This window comes from Paraphaeosphaeria sporulosa, assembly GCF_001642045.1.
Source record: "Paraphaeosphaeria sporulosa strain AP3s5-JAC2a unplaced genomic scaffold CC84scaffold_13, whole genome shotgun sequence".
NCBI classification, from domain to species: Eukaryota; Fungi; Ascomycota; class Dothideomycetes; order Pleosporales; family Didymosphaeriaceae; genus Paraphaeosphaeria; species Paraphaeosphaeria sporulosa.
Window position 1 is genome coordinate 796,633 of NW_017253372.1, and position 18,281 is coordinate 814,913.

Consider the following 18,281-nt stretch of genomic DNA (forward strand, 5'->3'; position numbering starts at 1 on the left):
AGTTCGCATATAACGCCGACGAGATCGATGGCAATTTCGAAGCGAGCCATAACCGTGGCCGCGGCGGTAATCACATTCTTCACCCAACGATATGCGCCGGGGGCGACTTTGAGTGCAGGCGCGGTATTGAACACAGTCGAGTTGGCGATCTTGGGCATCTTTGCGCGGTTCTGTTGGGGGGCGCTTGTGTATCCTTTGCTCTTCAGTCCGTTGCGTCATTTGCCACAAGCACCTGTACGTATCGATTCTACTCATGTGGCGACTCATCAAGCTCACTCAACTAGGATGCAAACTTGATTGCAGGGAATTGGAAACGTATCTTTAAAGAACCTAGTGGTGAGCCTCAAAGAGAATGGATCGATACGGTACCGAATGATGGTGTTTTGCACTATCGGTGGCTGTTTAACGAGCCGAGAGTTCTGATTACTACTCCCAAGGCTTTGGCGGAGGTGCTGGTGCAGAGAAGCTATGAGTTTGTGAAACCCGAGCGCGTGAGGATAGGCGTTGGGAGGCTACTTGGCGTGGGCGTTCTTGTCGCTGAGGGCGACGAGCACAAGGTAAGAAGAATGGTGCGATGTGCGGAGCAAATGCTAACGGCTTACAGCGGCAAAGAAGGGCTCTCATGCCAGCTTTCGCGTTCCGCCACATCAAAGATCTATATCCCGTGTTTTGGGACAAGTCTGTCGAGATGACGAACGCCATCTCCCACGAGATGAAGACTAATTCGACTTCAGTAATAGAGATCCGCGACTGGGCCTCTCGGGCAACTCTCGACATTATCGGATTAGCTGGAATGGGGCAGGACTTTAATGCGATCGCAGATCCGACAAATGAACTCAATGTCACCTACCGCACCATCTTCAAGCCCAGTACCGCCGCAAAGGTGATGCAGGTAGCGTCAATGTTCCTACCTGATTGGTTGCTCCAGGCTCTTCCTGTGAAGCGCAACGAAGAATTTAAAGAAGCCATCCGTACTATCAAGCGCGTTTCTGCGGACTTGGTTCGTTCAAAACGCGAGAAGCTGGAGAAGGGTGGACGCACGGATGTCGACATCCTCAGCGTTGCCATCGAGTCCGGTGGATTCACAGACGACGACATGGTGAATCAACTGATGACTTTCCTGGCCGCAGGACACGAGACAACCGCAACTTCGCTGGCGTGGGCTGTGTACATCCTCTGCAAACACCCCGCCGAGCAAAAGCGCCTGCGCGAGGAGGTTCGCACGAATATACCCGCCATCAGCGACCCCACCATACAAGTCTCCTCCACAGACATCGACCACTTGCCCTACCTCAACGCCATTCTGAACGAAACATCCCGCATCTTCCCGCCCGTCGCCCTCACTCTCCGCGAAGCCGAGCGCGACACTACCATCCAAGGCCACTTCATTCCCGCAGGCACTACTATCATCATCTGCCCCTGGGCAATCAACACGTCCAACGCACTCTGGGGATCCGATGCAAAGGAATTTAATCCTGAGCGGTGGATGGGACCAGGCAAGGCAAACACTGGGGGCGCTGAGTCGAATTATGCGGTCACAACGTTCTTGCATGGGCCGAGGAGCTGCATTGGGAAGGACTTCGCAAAAGCAGAGTTCGCGTGTTTGTTGGCGGCGCTCGTAGGGCGGTTCGAGATGGAGCTGGAGGAGCCAGATAAGCCGCTCGAGATTGCAGGAGGGATTACAAATGGACCTAAGGGTGGGCTCCGGATCAAGATGAAAGAGGTAGTGGCTTGATTCACACGGGTAATATGTGCTGCAAGGCTCTTTCTCTCTGTCCATTGTTCATGCCCAACACAATGTTGGCGAATGATCTATTAGCAACATGGCGTTGATTCAATCAATTCCTACATATTCTCGCACTCCGAAATCGCGGGTATTAAGTTACAAAACCAACTCGCCAAATCTTCCTTCAAACAGAGGCAAGTGTATATTCACGAGTATGCTCACGCTTGCGCTCTGCAAACGTTGACAAAGAGAAGTACCTAAACAACTCAGATTACATGCACGTCTTTCCATGTGTAACGTCAGTATGCTGACCCCAACGAGTTACGATTAACGCCAAGCTTCTCTAGGGGGCAAGTATCAACTTCTAACCGTCTCCCTTTTCGCGAGTGTGTCTGCATACTGCGTTGCAAATCCAGAGAACATCATCATACCTGGACACGCTTTAATGCCGCAAAACTCCAACAATGGAGTCTTTGGCTTAGCGGTGGTCGAGGCATTTCGTTGTTGTTGCGATTGTGGCTGCGGTTGCGGCTGCAGTCATTTCGGACAGACTTGTAGCGTAGGTGTTTTTCGACTACAACAACGACGCACGTTCGCATGATAACATCAAGTATCCGTGGTGGCTTGGCGTGCGTTTTTCGTCTGACGTGGCTTCAGGATGGAATGCTTGTTGGCACATCGGAGTCTAGATTGTCGCTCCTCGCTCGAGCTCAGGGCGATTCGCGAAGTCCATGATGAGCTTTGAGTTTCCTACCCACAATAATGTTTGCTGTGAGCCATATTTCTCAATCAAAGTTGAGTATGTCAGAGTGTCCTGTCCGGGCATGTTCGCTACCAAGCCCAGCAAGTGCGACTTATATTCAAGCATGGTAGCAGCGTTCTTGAACATCCGTGATCTAGCGCTGAGTGCACGTTCAGTGTTCCATGGACCATGACATTTCTTGAAATCGTCCTCGTATTGATCTGCGAGGCCTCGGAGAAAGCTAACAAGATTATGTACCTGTTCCTCTACCTAATCTTTTTTTCCATGGCTTCACTTATTTTCAAGTGGCTCACTTATTACTCTCGGAGTCTGTACGCCTTCCTCGAGAGATACACGACAGTGTTGGGATGTTCTACGGTCCTCTTGTCGTTTCTCGATGTTCAAAGTGTCTACCCGAAGTTGCATGCCGTTCGCACGTGCGTTGGGCTGACTTTGTGAAGTTCTGGTCGTCCATATGAGAGGGCTTTCCTGCGTCAATGTGCTTAGAAGGCCGTGAGCTACTCCACTGTTCCCATGACCGCACCACGTACAAATTCGGAAATGACGATATTGAAAAAGGAATACGAGGTGTGACATACCTTTCTTTATTGCCCTGGTTTCTTACCTTTGCTGTGTTTTTCGATACCGTGTGCAACCTTCCGAAGGCACTCCGGACATCAACATTTGCAATTGCATTCCTTGCTGTTCCACATTGGACTGTAAATTGATTCGATGGTGCGACCCTATTTGTTGGGACTGTGCCATCACTTCGCTCTTACTCTACCATGCAAAGGAGATTGCTTGGAGTGTTCAGATCTTATTGAGCTTTGCCTTTTCACATCGGGGCATCGTCGTCCTAGTCTCTAGCCACATTACCAGCTTTCTACTTGTATCATACCCCGCATTCTAGTCTGATCTGAGGCGTTGGGATGGTCAAGACGATTGTTGAAAGACGAAGATACCCAGAGCCACGGTTCACACATGACTCCAATAACCCCTCACCCTCGCGGGCCTACACCTACGCGAGCGAACTCCCGCTTGTTCCTCAGCGACTCCGGGATCCACACATGGTTCTACTTTGATGCTTGCTTGCTTGGGAGCCGCTTCTTAGTTTCGAAACGCCAGCACGAATACACTATACATCTAAATTGTAAAATTGCATCGAATGTCTAAGTGATCTTTATCCCGAAGTTCAAATTGGATTGTTGATCGCCATGAATTAGGAGCTCAACCAGTAGTACCTTGAGTTCGCATTTGAAAATGGTGTTCGAACTTCGTGAGAAGCTGGCAAGGTTGATGATGATTGTATGTGACGTGCTTGAGGCCATCTCTCCTGAACCGGCCATGTTTGATCTGACTTGCAAATAGATGTGAAGGTCTAGAATCAGCCGTATTAGGCCTACATTTCAAAATCGCAACAGCCGTCTACTGCTGCTCCCTCGGCCTCTCCACCACGCACTTCTTCTCCTGCCTGTCCACGCCCAGCCACAGCAAATCAGGCCTCGCATAGTGCCCCACCACATCCGTAAACGCCCTTACACCCAGGCCCTTATCCAGCTCCAAATCCGCATACAGAATCCCTTCCTTTGTCGGGCCGCCCTCCAGCTCCTTCGTCAGGCGCCGGCCATCCGGTCCAATCACCGCAGCGTGCCCCCCGCCCGGCTCCCGGAAGATCAGTCCCTGCTTGGAGTCAAACGTATCGATCCCTTTCTCTGTACATACAGCCGTTGTGTATAGGACGTAGGTGCCTCCCTCAATAGCATGCGTAGTCGACAGCGAATACGCGCCGTCGTGGCTCATGCTGAAGAGCCCGGGGTTCTCGGGCGCGGGCTGGGCGCCGAACGCATCAAGCGGCGGCCACATGGCCACGTGAATGACCTCATCCTGCGAGTACGTATTGTACTTGAGCAGGGGCTGCGTGTGCTCCCAGCACGCGAGCGTCCCGATCTTGACGATACCAACGGTGCCGCCGAAATCCACGGCCACCACGTTGGTCAGGTCGCTGCCGGAGCCTTCGCCATAGACGGTGCGTTCCATGTGGGTGGGCTTGATTTTGCGGCGCTTGAGGAGGATCTCGCCGCCGGGCGAGATGATGGTTTGTGAGATGTAGAGACTATTTGAGGGCGTGCGCTCCGAGAAGCCCAGCACGACAGCGATGGAGTGCTGCTTTGCGGCTTTTTGGATTGCTTGCATTTCGGGGCCCGTGGCGGGCATGGAGTTCTGGATGTAGCGGGCTCCCAGCGCTGGGTCGACGAGACGTGCCCTTGATAGGGGATCAGCGGGGCTCGGCTGGTCATGCAATGGTCAACGTACCAAATCCAGCCTGGGTATCCGGGGATCCAGACTTCAGGGAAGGTGATCAGTTTCGCGCCGTTGCTGGCGGCCTCTTCTATGAGGTGGATTGTTTTGTCGACGGTGCCTTGCAGGTCGAGCCACTCTGGCTCGGCTTGCGTGACGGCCACTCGCAATGTTCGAGAAGCCATTTTGTGAGAAGTATCTAATTGGAGATTCGAGTTCTGGGGATGAGGTGCAGAGCTTTTTCTCAGATGAATATTGCTTGCGATAAGTATAGACGAGTGGACTAAATGGGACTCTGCCGAATTGGCCCCGGCATAGTCTTTATGTATTCAGACTGTGAGGTGTTGCTACCGAGAGCGAGGCGGTTCAATGTGGCATGAACGTAGTATATGAGGGTTTAAGCTGACGGCGCCGATGTTTACTGGCCGACCCGGAACATCATCTGTTCCGCTGCTGCTTCCCCGCCAGTATCATTACAAGAAATCGATAGGTCCCCGGCGGAATCATTCCGTTTGATAAGCGAGCGTAATTCAAATCACTGTGATCGCCGGGCATTGGACCGAACTCAAATCTAGATAAGGTAACTGTTGGCGGATAGTGCACTAAGCGCGGCTGTTGGTATGATTTTTGCGGTAACTGAACGTACTTCTGTCGGATACCGCAATATGCTAAGACTGTGATGCTTAGGTATAACTTTCAGAATTTGTACTATATATTGACGAGAAAGGTGGATCGATAAGAAAGGTCGCACAAAGAGGGGTAGAGAGACATGCCGATGTCGATACTGTGTTCTTGGCATCAGCGGAAGTAGCTCCGTGACATCGTACACATGGACTGAAATGTTGTGGAGCAGATTGCGTATACGGAAACAGTCATTCTCCTATTCAAAACTTAGTTTGTAGACGGTCACGTGGATTTTGTCCGATATGGGACCGCTTTACACGACAGCAAGATGTAGTAGCTACGGCTGCACCTATCACGGATAGCAGGCCTGGGCGGACTGCATCACTTACTTTGCAATGCCCCCTCTGAGTGAAACGAAGTTGCAAGCAAATAAGCTCTCGATATCGAAGGTGCATCTTGCATGATGCTCGAAAGGTTCATGCTCGCCAACTCCAACAAGGAATGGGACTAATCATCGCTTAATCCTAGCTACCATTCGTTATAGATCAAGCATACACGCAATTCTATAATGACGGGTTATGAATAACCTGTCTTTATAGAATCCTTCTTTTCGAATGAGCCAAGGCGTCGCCTTCGGAAGCGCCAATATCACCGCCTCTTCTCCAACTGCCGACCAGGTAGGATTTGAGCGCTAGAGGTAAGATAAATGACAACTCGCGAGACTAACTTCAAGATTTTACTTGGGAATTTTCGCTCCATCCACCGCTTCCTCGGAACTAGGCTACACCGAGTCGGTTGGAAAGGACTGGAGGAATTCGAGACTGCCCCGAGTCGCGGCGAAAGCACGGTAACAGTGTAGCAGTCTAGCACTTGCTGTGTCTCCATACCCGAGTTGTCGTGGCAAGGCTCCCGATTCTCGTGTACACTAGGCAGTCTAGACCAGAAGTCTGGCTGAATCTGCTCCACCTGCAGATACAGCTCCTTCATATCATCTTGTAACGTGAAAATGATGGCGCTGAGATGCTCTCCAAGCTTAGGGCCTCCCTTCATCACGTCTTTAAGGCCGCACTTCTCGAGTGTAGTCATGATCCGCGGATCGGAGCAATTGCCTCCCTTGATGTAGCACTGTCGAGCCGAGTCCATGGCCGTGAATAGCCTCAGCTTCACAAGGAATACAGAAGCCAGGAAGGCTGCTGATGGAGCCATGCCCTCGAAGATGTCCGGCGCTTCGAATCGATCGTGGTCTTTGTATCGTGACGTCCAGTGCGTCAAGTAGTTGTAGGCTTCCTGGTCCCTATCGAGGCGAATGAGACATGATGTCGCCATCTCGAGGACATCATCGGATAAGGGTCGGAAGGGCAGATTTCTGAGATCGATGACATGCTTGAGTGCGCTTTCGATGGCTACGGGGGGGTCAATCTCAAGCTTCTGCTCAGCGAGCCTGGTGTGTGTAAGTCAACACAGTTTCCGGTGTGGTGTAAGAAACTCTACTCACTGCAACTGCTCGTTGAGATGAATACCGTCGCGTCTAATACCCGTAAATTGTAGACTTAGAACTCCAGTCAGTTCGGCAAAGCTTTCCCGACCCTGGATATCGTTAGTAACGTTCCATCTGGTTTCCTTCTTCGATCCCTGGTGCATATGTAAAACAACAGCGGGAATGTGTAACGTACTCACCGCTTTTTTTATCTCCCTCAGCCTCTTGCGCAACGTCGCAATCTTCTTGCGGACTGCCTTGTGCGAGGGCCAATGCGTTTGTTGATGCTCCTGGCCACAGAAATGCACCAGCTTGCACTGAGCGCATTGCTTGAGGTCGTCTTGCTGCCCGCAAACCATGCAGCTAATGACAAGGTTGGAAAACATCGCGTGTCTAGTAGTGCTCACGCTGTGGAAGGGAAGACAGCTCTGATAGCGTGCGCGGTGGTGCAGAACCTATGGAAAGCACGACAGCCCTAGAGCCGTGCGGGTATCAGTATCTGCACAGGCGCCTAGTAGATGTTGATTGTACCTTTGGGTGAGCCTTTGTGACGCAACGATGTGCACTTCAAAGGCTCAGTCGTATCGTCGTGTGAACAAAAATATTTCAAGCTGTAAGTGAGGTGGAATTACATATGCTCGATTCAGAAAGCTTAAAACAGGCTAGCGTGCCTTGACCCGTGGCTTTTGTGCGTTCATGTGAATGGTGCTGCTCCAGGACTGGGGTTGTATCTTGGATAGGTTTCGATGAGTAACTTGTGCTTTAACATTCAATCTTCATTTCCGCGGGGTATCTTAATTGAACAGCTCATTTCACCCTCAACAGCTTGTCCCAAGCTCATTCACTCCTTCGCACTCCTGTACCTTGACAAGAAGTTCATCCGTTCCGTAACACCACCCCAGCCGTCCAGCGTATGTTTGTTTTCCAGCCTTGCCAGCGCCAGACCGTCACCTCCCTCAACCTCTTCATCGTCTGAATCGCTCCATATGCCCCTCTTGCTTGGAAGTGGCTGCCGCAACTTCCAAGCCTGAAGTACTTCAGTGGCCAATTCAGGTCGCCAACGCGTGTGCTTTAGTGCGGCGGCGATGAACTCGTCGGGGAATCCCTCCGCATGCTGCTCTTCAAAGTATTCGTCAACCTCGTCGGGAGCGAGTGGGGGGTCGGGGTCGCCAGAGCCTGTGGACGAAGCGATAGACGCTGGGGACTGCGGTGGAGACGAGTGTTGAGGAGGCGGGAGGGGCGTAGTTCCGCGATAATGTGTGCTTTCGTTGATCATTTGGCTGAACTCTTGCAGTGATTCGGTTGTTGAGGCATCAGAGGCAAGTTTCACACCACTGTCCTCAGCGTCTGCTTCCCCTAATTGCGTTAAGTGAGCTGGCAGCGGCAACGGGTTCAAAGAGGCGCCTTGGGACGGCGATGAGAGGATGGCCTGTGTGTCGAATTCGGGAGCTTTGAAGCGTGCGGCGCGGGGCGTGGGAGAGTCCGAAGCATGATTGCTAGCACCTTGATCAGGCGCATCCTGAGGTGGCGCAATCGCATCCAAGCCTCCCACGTCGAAGTCGTCGCCATCATCTGTCGGCTGCGCTGTCGGCCTAGCATCCGGCAATTCGTCTTGCGTTAGTGGTTGCGAGTCCGTCCCCGTAGGCGATACTTCTACGGGATCATGCACAGTGCCCATGTGACGTGGCTCATTCTTCTGCCTCTTCGCTGGGTAAATTGAGCCGTCCCGTGCGTCCGAAGATGGATCTCCTGTGTCCCAATCCGCGCGTAGTTGCTGTAACGACTTTTGATAAGCCTCAGATATATACTTCGGAGTGTCATTGACTACGGTGGAAGAAGATAGAAATACCTGTGACGATAATGTGACCGTCTCCTTCGAGGCGCGACGACTGTCAGCGGCTTCTTTTGCAAAGTAAGGTGCTTTTTCTTCGGATGAAAGAGCATTCCACTGTGACAGGAGGATCGTGTGCAGGCCAGCTAGAAGATCAAGTCAGCTTTGTACCACCGCAGCCCTGTTCAAAGCACGTACTATTATCAAGCTCGGGTCTCTGGTTCCAGAGATCCCATACCATATCTCTAGCGAAGAGCACATATGTAGAGGAGGCCTTGCCCTTGCGATATTCGCTGAGATATAACTCGAAAGCATCAATATCCAGCTCGGTGCGCTTACGCTTCGTGGTAGGCGCCTTGGAATCGAGAGAGGAGGGTCCGGCTTGCAGCTGATCGGACTTGGACGGAGTTCCTTGCTGGCTAGTTTGGCTAGTTTGGCTTGTTTTCCTTCCGTCTTCCTCCTCTTGCCGCTTTTCTACACGCTCCTTTATGACGGCGTGCTTCTCATCCGAATCTTCTTGCCACTGGGGCCACACTATCTTCTCAAAATATTGCCTCCATTGCCCAGCTGTCTGTGTTTTACCTGCCGCGCAGTCTGTCCACCCTTGGCGATAATCGTCACCCCGCCAACTGTTGATATCTGGTGCAAAAGCGTAGAGCATCTCCCAATCCGCTTTCTCGAACAGACCGGGGGCTGTCAACTCGTCCACAGTGTAATCAACGCTGTTCACGTGCCTCGAGCTGTTTGATTTTCTGGGTTCGGTGGCTGGCTTGACAGATGTGGGCCTGCTGGATGGTGTTCGTACTGAGGCTGGCGCGGGGTTCATGGGGGCGTCTGAGGGAGGAGACGGCGGTGCGTTGTCCGGGATGTTGAACGCAGATGGAGGCCTGTTGCGCAGAGTCTTCACATAGCGATCGCGCCAGGACTGCCACGTGTGCCTTGGGTGCTGTTCAGTCAGCACGCATTCGTCAGAGGCTCATCAGAGCCTACCTTCTTCTCCAGCTGCTTGTATATCTCATTCCCGCTTGCGAGTCCGCCCGCTTTTCCGCTGTCATGCACCCACTTGTACAGTATCCTGTCCTCTTCTGGGGTATATGCAACGCGGGTGCCCTTGGCCGGTCTGCTCAGCGAGCCCGGCGCACGCGCTGTACCCTCGGAAGGACCCGCGCGATGCCCCTCTGGGTCTTGGAGCTCGCCCTTCTCCACGGACTCGTCGATGAATGTATATGAAATGCTGCCAGGCGGGCAGTGGATTGACGCGTGGTCCGCGATAAGGTAGTCGGCCTTCCTCTCCAGCAGGACGATCTCGCCGCCATTGCTTCTGATCAGATCGAGGTAGCGCTGCCGGGAAGAGACGCGTTGGGCAACCCAAAACTTCTTCCCGGCAAACAGCTGGCCATGGAGATCTGCACCTGGCGCCACATCGCGGTACACGACCGGGGCGGCCATGGTGCAGAGATGCGATGTGGTGGGGTTCACGTCGGGAGCTGCGACGGGAGGACGCGGCGTCGACGCGTTGGTCTGTGAACGCGCTCTCACGCGGCGTCTTGGCAGCCGTTGTATGAACTGTAGAGGCAGCCACCCCACGTCAACAGCGACCAGCAAGGCAGCATACAAGCAGAGACATGCGCTGCCGGCAGACACAGTAGCGGCGGATAATTCAGCGACTGTAGCACGCCGTGTCTCGCTTGTAGACTGCCCCGCCATGCCAACACACCCTGACGCGCCTACACAATGACCGTCGTGCGTGGCATCATCGGCTTCACAGTGGCCGTCTCGGTCCTGACTTTTATCGCTTTCTTCGGCCGCACGCCGGCTTTTAGGTGCATCAGTCTTGCCGTGACGCCCTCACCACACTAACTCTCGGCAGGAACACTCCCATAGGCTTCTGCCATCGTCTGCTTATACACCGCATCCCCTCGGCGCTGCGTGCGCTCGATGTCTTCCTCACAAATGGCCGCATCACAAGCGGCGGTTCCCGTTTGGGCAACCATCTCATGAACGAGAAGCACCCGGTGGTCATGATCTTCTTCCTCGGCCTCATCACAATCTCAGCCAGTCTGCTCGTTCCGACCGTGTGGAGCCTGCTGCCCTTCCACCACAAGCTCCTCGTGGCCATCTTGCTACCGCAGCCGTATTACTTCACGCATCTATGTGCAAAGAGGAACCCCGAAACCATTGTTACGGAAATGAACCATGCAGTTCAGATGCGACACTACCCCTACGACAGGATCCTGTACTACCCAGCCAATGCATGCCGGACGTGCAAGTTCAACAAGCCGGCGCGCAGCAAGCACTGCAGTATATGCAAGGCCTGTGTCTCCCGAGCTGACCATCACTGTGTTTGGGTGAACAACTGCCTTGGACGGGGCAATCACAAGTGGTTCCTCGCCCTGCTCCTTTCCACAGCCATTCTGCTGGCGTATGGTGCATACATCGCATACTTTGCACTGAGTCCCAAAGTGCACAAGCAATACGCTAGATACGAGTCCTGGTACAGGTTCAAACCCAGCCCAGGATCTAACCCATCCAGCTGGGCCACCTACGGCGAAAAGAAACTCCACTACTTCCTCACATATGTCAGCATATACATCGACGAGGGTGGCGTCTCCGCAGCAGGTGTCGGCCTTTTGGCTCTGCTCACATGGCCGCTGCCTCTCGGTCTTCTGTGTTACCATCTCTACCTCATCTACGCAGGCATGACCACCAACGAAAGCTCCAAATGGGCAGACTGGGCCGACGAAATCGCAGACGGGAATGTCTTCCTCGGCAAGCGGAGGCCAGAAACCATGCGGGACTATCGGGCCACAGACGCTGATTTGCACGACTCCGCGCGGTCGTCCTCCTCAGCAACACCCATGCCCACACCCCCCGAGACCCCACCCGAAGACGAAGAACCACCGACATCCTGGCCGCTCGAGAGCCGCCACATCCTCGTACGCACAACCAACGGCCAGCCGCCTACCGGGCTCCCGCCACGAATCAAGTCCGTCGCCAACATAGAAAGCTTCGAGCGTGTGTGGGATCTTGCTGCCGTGGAAAACGTGTACGACCTGGGGTTCTGGGACACTTTTTTTGAGATCCTGTTGCACTAGCTCTCCCCGCATTTCCCGGGTAGAGCCCCCATCCAGTTGGTTTAGTACCTGATGCTTGTGTGATGTGTAACGGCGCTCCCGCAAACGGCCCAGGATCGCTGTCGGGATACGAAAACCGGTTCGCTTGCGATCCCGTTCGCAACCCCAACGCCCATGACATCATGCATCAGCAACACCATAGATAACACATGTCGAAGGTACCTCCCAGCGCGAATCGAACCTTGTTGTAAAATTCCCACAAACGATTTTTCCCCGTTCAAGCTTCCGTGACCATTCTAACAGTCCCACTATCTGAACCCAACCATGTCCCGCGCCCTCAGCAAGAACGAACACGCCCAGCACCTCGCCCAGCAGCACCAGGGCCAGCAACAAGTCGCCCGCGACGTCGAAACCACCGAGCACAAGTCGAGCGCCAATGCCTCTGTACGCCCTGTCCCACCCTAGGCTGCCATCCTCCTCCAACTAACCCCCTCGTCTGCCCCCAGGCCGGCCTAAACCTCAACGTCTTCGGCGCCCTGTCGGGCGCCCTCTCCTCCTCAAAGCGCAAAGAAACACACACTGCGCCCGACGGCTCCTCGCACACGGTCGAGGATGCGCACGACAAAGGTACGTACTATGCTTGGCCCTGTGCCGGCTTTGCTCCCAGACCCCCTCCCTTTGGTGCCCCAGTCGCTGACGCCTCGCAGCCGCGGCAGCAGGCCACGCCGCGGCCTCAGGCTCTGCGTTTGCGCAGGGCAGCGCGCAGGACGGGGTGAAGCACGAGAAGCGGCGCGAGGTGGCGCAGGCGCAGGAGCAGGGGAAGCTGGTTGCGGGGCAGCAGCAGCGGGTGGATCATCTGGGGATTGGGAAGTAAGTGCCGAGGAGGAGGGAGAGCAGGATTCGATTGGAGTGATTACAACTACGGAAGGGAAGAAATGGTATATGCCACCAGCCAGAGACAGAAACAGAGACAGACAAACAGACATGGCCTTGCCTGCAAACGCCGCACATGCAAATCTCCAGGTGAAGCCCACCACAACCCATCAACGCCATATCTGCATACCCAATGTAAAATAAAAATAAAAAATGTCAAATGAAAACCCCTGAGTTCCAAACACCGAAACAAACACAAAATTCATCCCATTCAACACGGCACCGTCCGACTCAGACCTCTCACCCCCCGTAAAGCCACAGCAACATGCCACGGCACACTCCCATGCCGCGCTCCCTGCACGCCCTTCAGCCGCGCCAGCAAGCCCAGCCCCCGGAACTGCCCCAGCACCTCCTTCATCAAGTTCTCCGCCGCGCCGCGCGTCTGCGGCGTCGGTGTCCAGGCCAGGCTATTGCTCCGCGGTTCCTGCGGACTGGGGCTGGCGGGGGCCGCGGCGGCGGGAGAGCTGGCGTCGGCGGCGGAGGAGGGGAACGGCGAGGCGGCGACACGCGTCGAATTGACGGTGCCCATCCAGAGGATATTGACGGCGGTGATGAGGGGGCCTGGTTGGGCGTCTGGGGCGAGCGGGGGCGCGGACAGGCCGGGCGCGAGACCGCGCTTGACGAGGAGGCCCGAGATGAGGGCGGGGCGGTACTCGTTTGTCGAGTTTGAGTTGTGCAGGCGGTGAGCGAGGATGATGCCCCATGTTTCGTCGGTCATGTCGACGAGGCGGGCGTCTGGGTCCGCGGCGGGGTCCGCGGCGGTGTCGACGGCGGGAGTTGCGGCGGGAGTAAGGCCCTGTTCGGGAGAGACGACGGCTTGCGGGGTGGAGCCTGGGGTGTGGGTGGCTGGGTTGGCAGAGGCGCTCGGCGGCGGCATGGTCGGGGTGAACTTGAGATGGGGCTCGGTGTCGATTGTCATCAATGTGGTGAAGAGGTTGAGCACTGCGGGGCATTGGACGAGGAACACCCAAGCTTCGAGCTCTTCCCGCTCCATCACTCCTGCTTTGGCTATACAGACGCGCCACATGACCCTGCGCACCTGGATGATCTCGATCGTGGTCTGCCATATCTCTCTGGCGATGTCGGCGAAGGCGCGCGTACCGAGGTTGTAGGAGACAACCGCCTGTGACTTCCCGCAAGTGTCGCTCCATGCTGCAGTTACCCACGTTCCGTCTAGACTGATGGCATAGCCAATGTGCATGTACGAATTCTCCCGCATCAAATCTTGCGGTGTGTCCGCCATCAGTTTGAACTGTATATTGCGCGGGATAGGTTCCTCTAGCTGGAATGAAGGTGCAGAGTAGATACTGAGTGGCAGCTTGTCTTCGCTCGGTGCACTTGGCGGGCATCGATCGTATACCTCTCGTGCAAGGGCAGTGTAAATGTTGGAATCCAGTATGACTGGTGCTTCGAAGGAAGCAATGTACCTGATGGGCACGATCTGAAGTACAAGGTCAGGCTTTTGTACTTCAGTTCGGCTAGGTGGTTGTTGGTATGACTGGAAGAGGCTCCAAAACGCAGAACACAGCTCCCATATGGCCGGAGCCTGCTCAAATGGATCGATCATATAGATGACAAAGGCGTCAATCCTCGAGTCGTCCTTGTCCCGCATCTGTGCGTGCTTGGCAGCGAGTACCTTACTCAGCTGGACACACGTGTCTCGCAGGGCCTTGAATGTGGTGCGCAGCGATGCTCCAGCCCCGATTTTACATGGCACGAGACCGTTGGGGTACTCTGTCAATGCATCCGCGCGGCTGTGGTTGCCTAGCTTGCAGCCATCATATGCGAGTTGCATATTCACCAGAAAGCCCTCGACGCAGGGCTTCAAAGCGCTGCTATGGGGGTAGATGCTTAATGCCATGACGTTCTTCGATGGACTGCAAGGTCCTAGGCCCAGTGTTTCCCAGAATGGAATTGCAGGCGGCAACAGATCCCATAGAGTGTCCGCCCTTTTTACTCGCACATACGGTGGGTTGAGCGGGAACATGTGGTGGCCAAGCGCGGTAGCTGCCTCGTTTGGCCTGCGGGGCGGAGGTCTTTGCTGTGCCTTCATTTGGGTTAAAGAGTCTGGAAACACATCTTGAACGGCTGCGAGGCCCGCCACGCTACATTCTGTTGCATTTGGGAAGATCGTCTTAATGGCGCTGTGCCAAATAGACTCAGAAGGCTGTTCTTTGGAACACTCGCTCCCGTGGCCTTGCTGGAGAAGATCCAAGGTAGCAGATGCGATCTGGTCGGTGACAATCTGAGCTATTGCAATCCGGTCCTTCCCGCTCAGAGCCTTCTCTTCGATCAAGTTCATGGACAAGTCGGGTTGCGAAGTTGGTGTGCTGGGTACAGAAGAGTATGCGTATGGAAAGGCAGGTAGGGCCCAGCGTGCACCACTGAAGGCCAGTTCCGTTGGAGGTGGAAGATGCAACAAGGACCAGTCAAAGATCGTGGGCTCGAGAACGACCAAGGCCGACTCGTCTGTTTGCAGACCTATCAACTCGCTGAAGTCTCCGCCAAATGAATCGGCAAACGATGCAGCAGACATTGGAGTAGCAACGCTTTCCGTCGGCAGCTTGCGCTTGATTGGAATGATGATGTTCCCAACGAACGGCATGGGAACAACGTCGTTTACTTCTTCTTCACTCTCCGACGAAGACTCGCTCGATGCGTCTGAATCCTCACTGTCTGACACATCCTGCGGAGAACCAACGATATTGCCTGTTGCAGACGCTACGCCAATGGCATAGCGAAGCTTCGTCATGAGGGGAAGATCGCGCAGACTCTTCGGTCGATGCGTGTTATCTGTCCCGTCAAGTTTCGTGGACCTCTCGCTTATGGACATGAAGCGTCCGGCCTTGTACTTTGCGTCCGAAAGACTCATCTTACGACTGAAGTTGAGTGAACCGAAGACGCTATCTCGGTGATGTGTCGAGAGTTGTTTTTGCGGTGTCTTGAGTTTTGGAGAAGGCAGCAGTGCCGTCTCAATAAAACGCGGGCTTAGCGGAGGCGTGGTCATTTCCGGGGTTGGAGCAACTGCTTGGAGGCCCGAGTTCGAGAGGTGGGATGACTCCGGGATCGCAGAATCCAAAGCTGCTACTTCCAATTTCAGCGGCACGTAGCCTGATTCTTCGTGCTGTGTTCCCTGCTCAGGCTCGGCAGAAGCTGAAGCCAAGGCAAATTCCAATGCAGCCATCGGATCCAGCGGCTCATCCTTCATTGCAGCCTCCTCCTGGGGCGCCGGCTCAGTCTTCACTGTTGGAGGAGCGTCGGGCATGATGACGTCCTCTCCATCGGCATCGTCGAAAAAATTAAAGTCGGCATCCGTCACGCCATTCCCTTCATCAAAAGTGCCCTCGTCCATGTCTTCGAACAAGTCGTCATTATTCCCGTCAGTCTGGTATCCCTCGAATTGCAAATCGAAATTCGGCGACGTGGAAGCTTGCTGTTGTGACTCCCCGGAAGTGGAATCTTGCGGGACCGAAACATTGATGGCCGGATTGTTGCCGCCGGGTGCTAGGATGACATTAGTAGCTAAACCAGAAACACTTGGAGTGTCACCACAAGATATCACAGTCCCCGGCGGAACCCCATCAGGTGGAGTTGGATACACACCGCTGACGCTATGCAGATCACCGTACGTCCCAGTCCGAGCGTTCAGTGGTGACGAAGGGAACAGGCCGTGGTTTTCCTCTTTGGCCCGCGTGGCGTCTTCTTCGGCCTTCTTGGCTTTGCGGTGAGCTTCAGCAATCCTGTCGCGCTCCGTCTTGCCCAGGAACCATTGCTGCGCGACATCTATTGGATCTTGATAGCCTTTGTTGTAGGGGGTCTCAAACCAAGCCAGTGCATCAGCGTCCTGCAGTGGTAGCTCCTCGTGGGACGTAAGTAAGTGCGCGTCATTCGGCGATTCGAGGAAGCAGAAGCACAAGGCTCGTGGCCACAGGACTTCCCGCGCGGGTCTAGAGAAGGCCGGGCTTGATGCCACGGCTTGGCCCATGTGTGCAAACTGGATTCTGACCCAAGAGTCCTTGTTGTCAAGGAGAGGGATGGAGTAGCCTTTCCACGACAACCAGCGCTTCACACTAGACTTCCATCTCTCGATGCTCTTTTCCAGCGGGCTGAATCTGGGTCTTTTCCGTTGCGGCTTCTGGCCCGCATCGTCGGCGGTGGTGTCTACAGGGTCCGTGAAGCTCATAACTTTAGCCAAGATGCCATTTGGGGCAACACGAACGCATTTGCCTACTAAGCGCTTCTGCTCATCATCGGGAGTGATGTCGGCCAGACAGTGCATGTCAGACCTGGTCAGCGAGAAGGTCGATACTACGAGTGTGCCTGCAGAAGCCCAAGCGACATCAACATTTGTGATTCGGAGAGGTGGTCTGGGACTAGCGTGGCGAAAGCCGGAGTCGCGAGAGAGGACAGACGAGGAAGCAAAAGTACGGTAGTTCAAAGCAATTGCGTTGTAGTCTTTCACTAGATGGAAGGATATCAAAGCAACGACAGCCGAGGTGAAGAGTCCATAGATGGCAACAACGTCATGCTGCGGCTGGTCCGAGGTGACAAGCGGGGCCCCACCCTGCGACTGCTGAGCAGCGCCGCCGTGGATTGCCTTTTGCGGGCGTGGTGTAACGGGGGAGTTGGAGGCGGCAGATGGCGGCGCATTCCGGGGGTTTCGCGCAGACCGCTGCTCTAGCTCGTGGGCCTTCACAACGCCGTGCTGTTCTCCTTGTACAGATTAGCCGTGGGCGCCAGGATAGAGATTGTGCAACCCACTGTTCAAGCGAAAGTCGTCGAGGGCCGGGGGATCCAGCGGCGGCTGGGCGACGTGGTCGGGCGCAGCAGGGCGGAACAGCCACAGCCAGGCGCGTGCCGCATCGTGGAGCACAATGTGGTGTGCGCTGCGCAACTCGGCCTCGGCGACGCGTATGTCATCGGACGGGTTCCAGTCGAGGGTACTCGACGAGGAGCGGGCGGGATTGCGCGCGACTGAGAAAGCTTGGTATGCGACGGCTTCGAAATCTCCCTGCAGCTGGTCAGCGCCGTGAACCGCTTGATGCTTTCGCTCACACAACATCATGGGCGACACATACGATAGCTTGCGCATTGGTGTTGCAGGTCTTGAGAAATTCCATTAGAGAGGGCGGCTCTCTATGGAACGCTCAGGTGGTACTGGTGTCGAATGTGCAATCCCGGAGCGGCGCTGTGTGCCTTCATCAACACCGTCGGCGCCCGTCGACTGCTGCGTGCGGCTATGGCCGAGAGGGAAGGCGCGACTGGGCGGACGAGGACGAGGAGGAGGTTATGACATGGCACGCCCTCGCAAGCTCAACCATGGTGCCCGAGCGCAGGACCCGGCAGATGGCGCAACGCAGCGCAACGCAGCTCAGCTGGCGCGCCCGGGGCGGGGGCGGGGCACGGGGGCGGTCAGCGCGTGCAGCAGGCAGGACAGAGCGGGCGCGCGTGGGAGCTGGCGGCGGGGACGGTGGTGGTGCGTGGATGGCGGCCGGGCAGCAGCTCGAGGTCCCCACGCGGTGAGGTGGACGGACGCGGGAAAGGCGAGCGATGGGACGCGGATGCCCTGGCCGAAC

General features: G+C 55.2%; 8 protein-coding genes across 8 annotated transcripts; 3 read left to right on the top strand and 5 right to left on the bottom strand.

The window, feature by feature from the left end:
- Positions 1 to 27: 27 nt before the first annotated feature.
- Positions 28 to 1,735, top strand: CC84DRAFT_1190899 (cytochrome P450; the record flags this gene model as incomplete). Its single annotated transcript, XM_018181149.1, has 3 exons — positions 28 to 234; positions 285 to 557; positions 605 to 1,735. 3 exons carry the CDS (start codon positions 28 to 30, stop codon positions 1,733 to 1,735), a joined length of 1,611 nt encoding a protein of 536 aa, XP_018030541.1.
- Positions 1,736 to 2,369: 634 nt separating this feature from the next.
- CC84DRAFT_362047 (uncharacterized protein) lies at positions 2,370 to 2,660 on the bottom strand. The gene has a single exon (XM_018185912.1). It carries the CDS (start codon positions 2,613 to 2,615, stop codon positions 2,412 to 2,414), a length of 204 nt encoding a protein of 67 aa, XP_018030542.1. The 5' UTR covers positions 2,616 to 2,660; the 3' UTR covers positions 2,370 to 2,411.
- A 1,233-nt stretch (positions 2,661 to 3,893) lies between these two features.
- Positions 3,894 to 4,951, bottom strand: CC84DRAFT_1156251 (putative nitrilase; the record flags this gene model as incomplete). The annotated part of the gene is made up of 2 exons (XM_018176966.1): positions 3,894 to 4,731; positions 4,782 to 4,951. 2 exons carry the CDS (start codon positions 4,949 to 4,951, stop codon positions 3,894 to 3,896), a joined length of 1,008 nt encoding a protein of 335 aa, XP_018030543.1.
- A 1,068-nt stretch (positions 4,952 to 6,019) lies between these two features.
- Positions 6,020 to 7,253, bottom strand: CC84DRAFT_1209834 (uncharacterized protein; the record flags this gene model as incomplete). Its single annotated transcript, XM_018182245.1, has 3 exons — positions 6,020 to 6,831; positions 6,886 to 6,977; positions 7,068 to 7,253. The coding sequence occupies 3 exons, from the start codon at positions 7,251 to 7,253 to the stop codon at positions 6,039 to 6,041; spliced, it is 1,071 nt and encodes a 356-aa protein (XP_018030544.1). The 3' UTR covers positions 6,020 to 6,038.
- A 374-nt stretch (positions 7,254 to 7,627) lies between these two features.
- Positions 7,628 to 10,295, bottom strand: CC84DRAFT_1169025 (uncharacterized protein). The gene is made up of 3 exons (XM_018179554.1): positions 9,689 to 10,295; positions 8,897 to 9,644; positions 7,628 to 8,844 (listed from the first exon to the last, which is right to left on the bottom strand). Exons 1-3 carry the CDS (start codon positions 10,145 to 10,147, stop codon positions 7,709 to 7,711), a joined length of 2,343 nt encoding a protein of 780 aa, XP_018030545.1. The 5' UTR covers positions 10,148 to 10,295; the 3' UTR covers positions 7,628 to 7,708.
- On the top strand, positions 10,224 to 11,945 carry CC84DRAFT_362969 (palmitoyltransferase swf1). The gene is made up of 2 exons (XM_018185915.1): positions 10,224 to 10,521; positions 10,569 to 11,945. The coding sequence occupies exons 1-2, from the start codon at positions 10,433 to 10,435 to the stop codon at positions 11,791 to 11,793; spliced, it is 1,314 nt and encodes a 437-aa protein (XP_018030546.1). The 5' UTR covers positions 10,224 to 10,432; the 3' UTR covers positions 11,794 to 11,945.
- On the top strand, positions 11,946 to 12,781 carry CC84DRAFT_362970 (uncharacterized protein). Its single transcript, XM_018185916.1, has 3 exons — positions 11,946 to 12,216; positions 12,279 to 12,399; positions 12,480 to 12,781. Exons 1-3 carry the CDS (start codon positions 12,097 to 12,099, stop codon positions 12,644 to 12,646), a joined length of 408 nt encoding a protein of 135 aa, XP_018030547.1. The 5' UTR covers positions 11,946 to 12,096; the 3' UTR covers positions 12,647 to 12,781.
- Positions 12,654 to 18,218, bottom strand: CC84DRAFT_1156259 (uncharacterized protein). Its single transcript, XM_018176967.1, has 3 exons — positions 17,784 to 18,218; positions 17,467 to 17,716; positions 12,654 to 17,418 (listed from the first exon to the last, which is right to left on the bottom strand). The coding sequence occupies exons 1-3, from the start codon at positions 17,823 to 17,825 to the stop codon at positions 12,917 to 12,919; spliced, it is 4,794 nt and encodes a 1,597-aa protein (XP_018030548.1). The 5' UTR covers positions 17,826 to 18,218; the 3' UTR covers positions 12,654 to 12,916.
- Between the last annotated feature and the right edge of the window lie 63 nt (positions 18,219 to 18,281).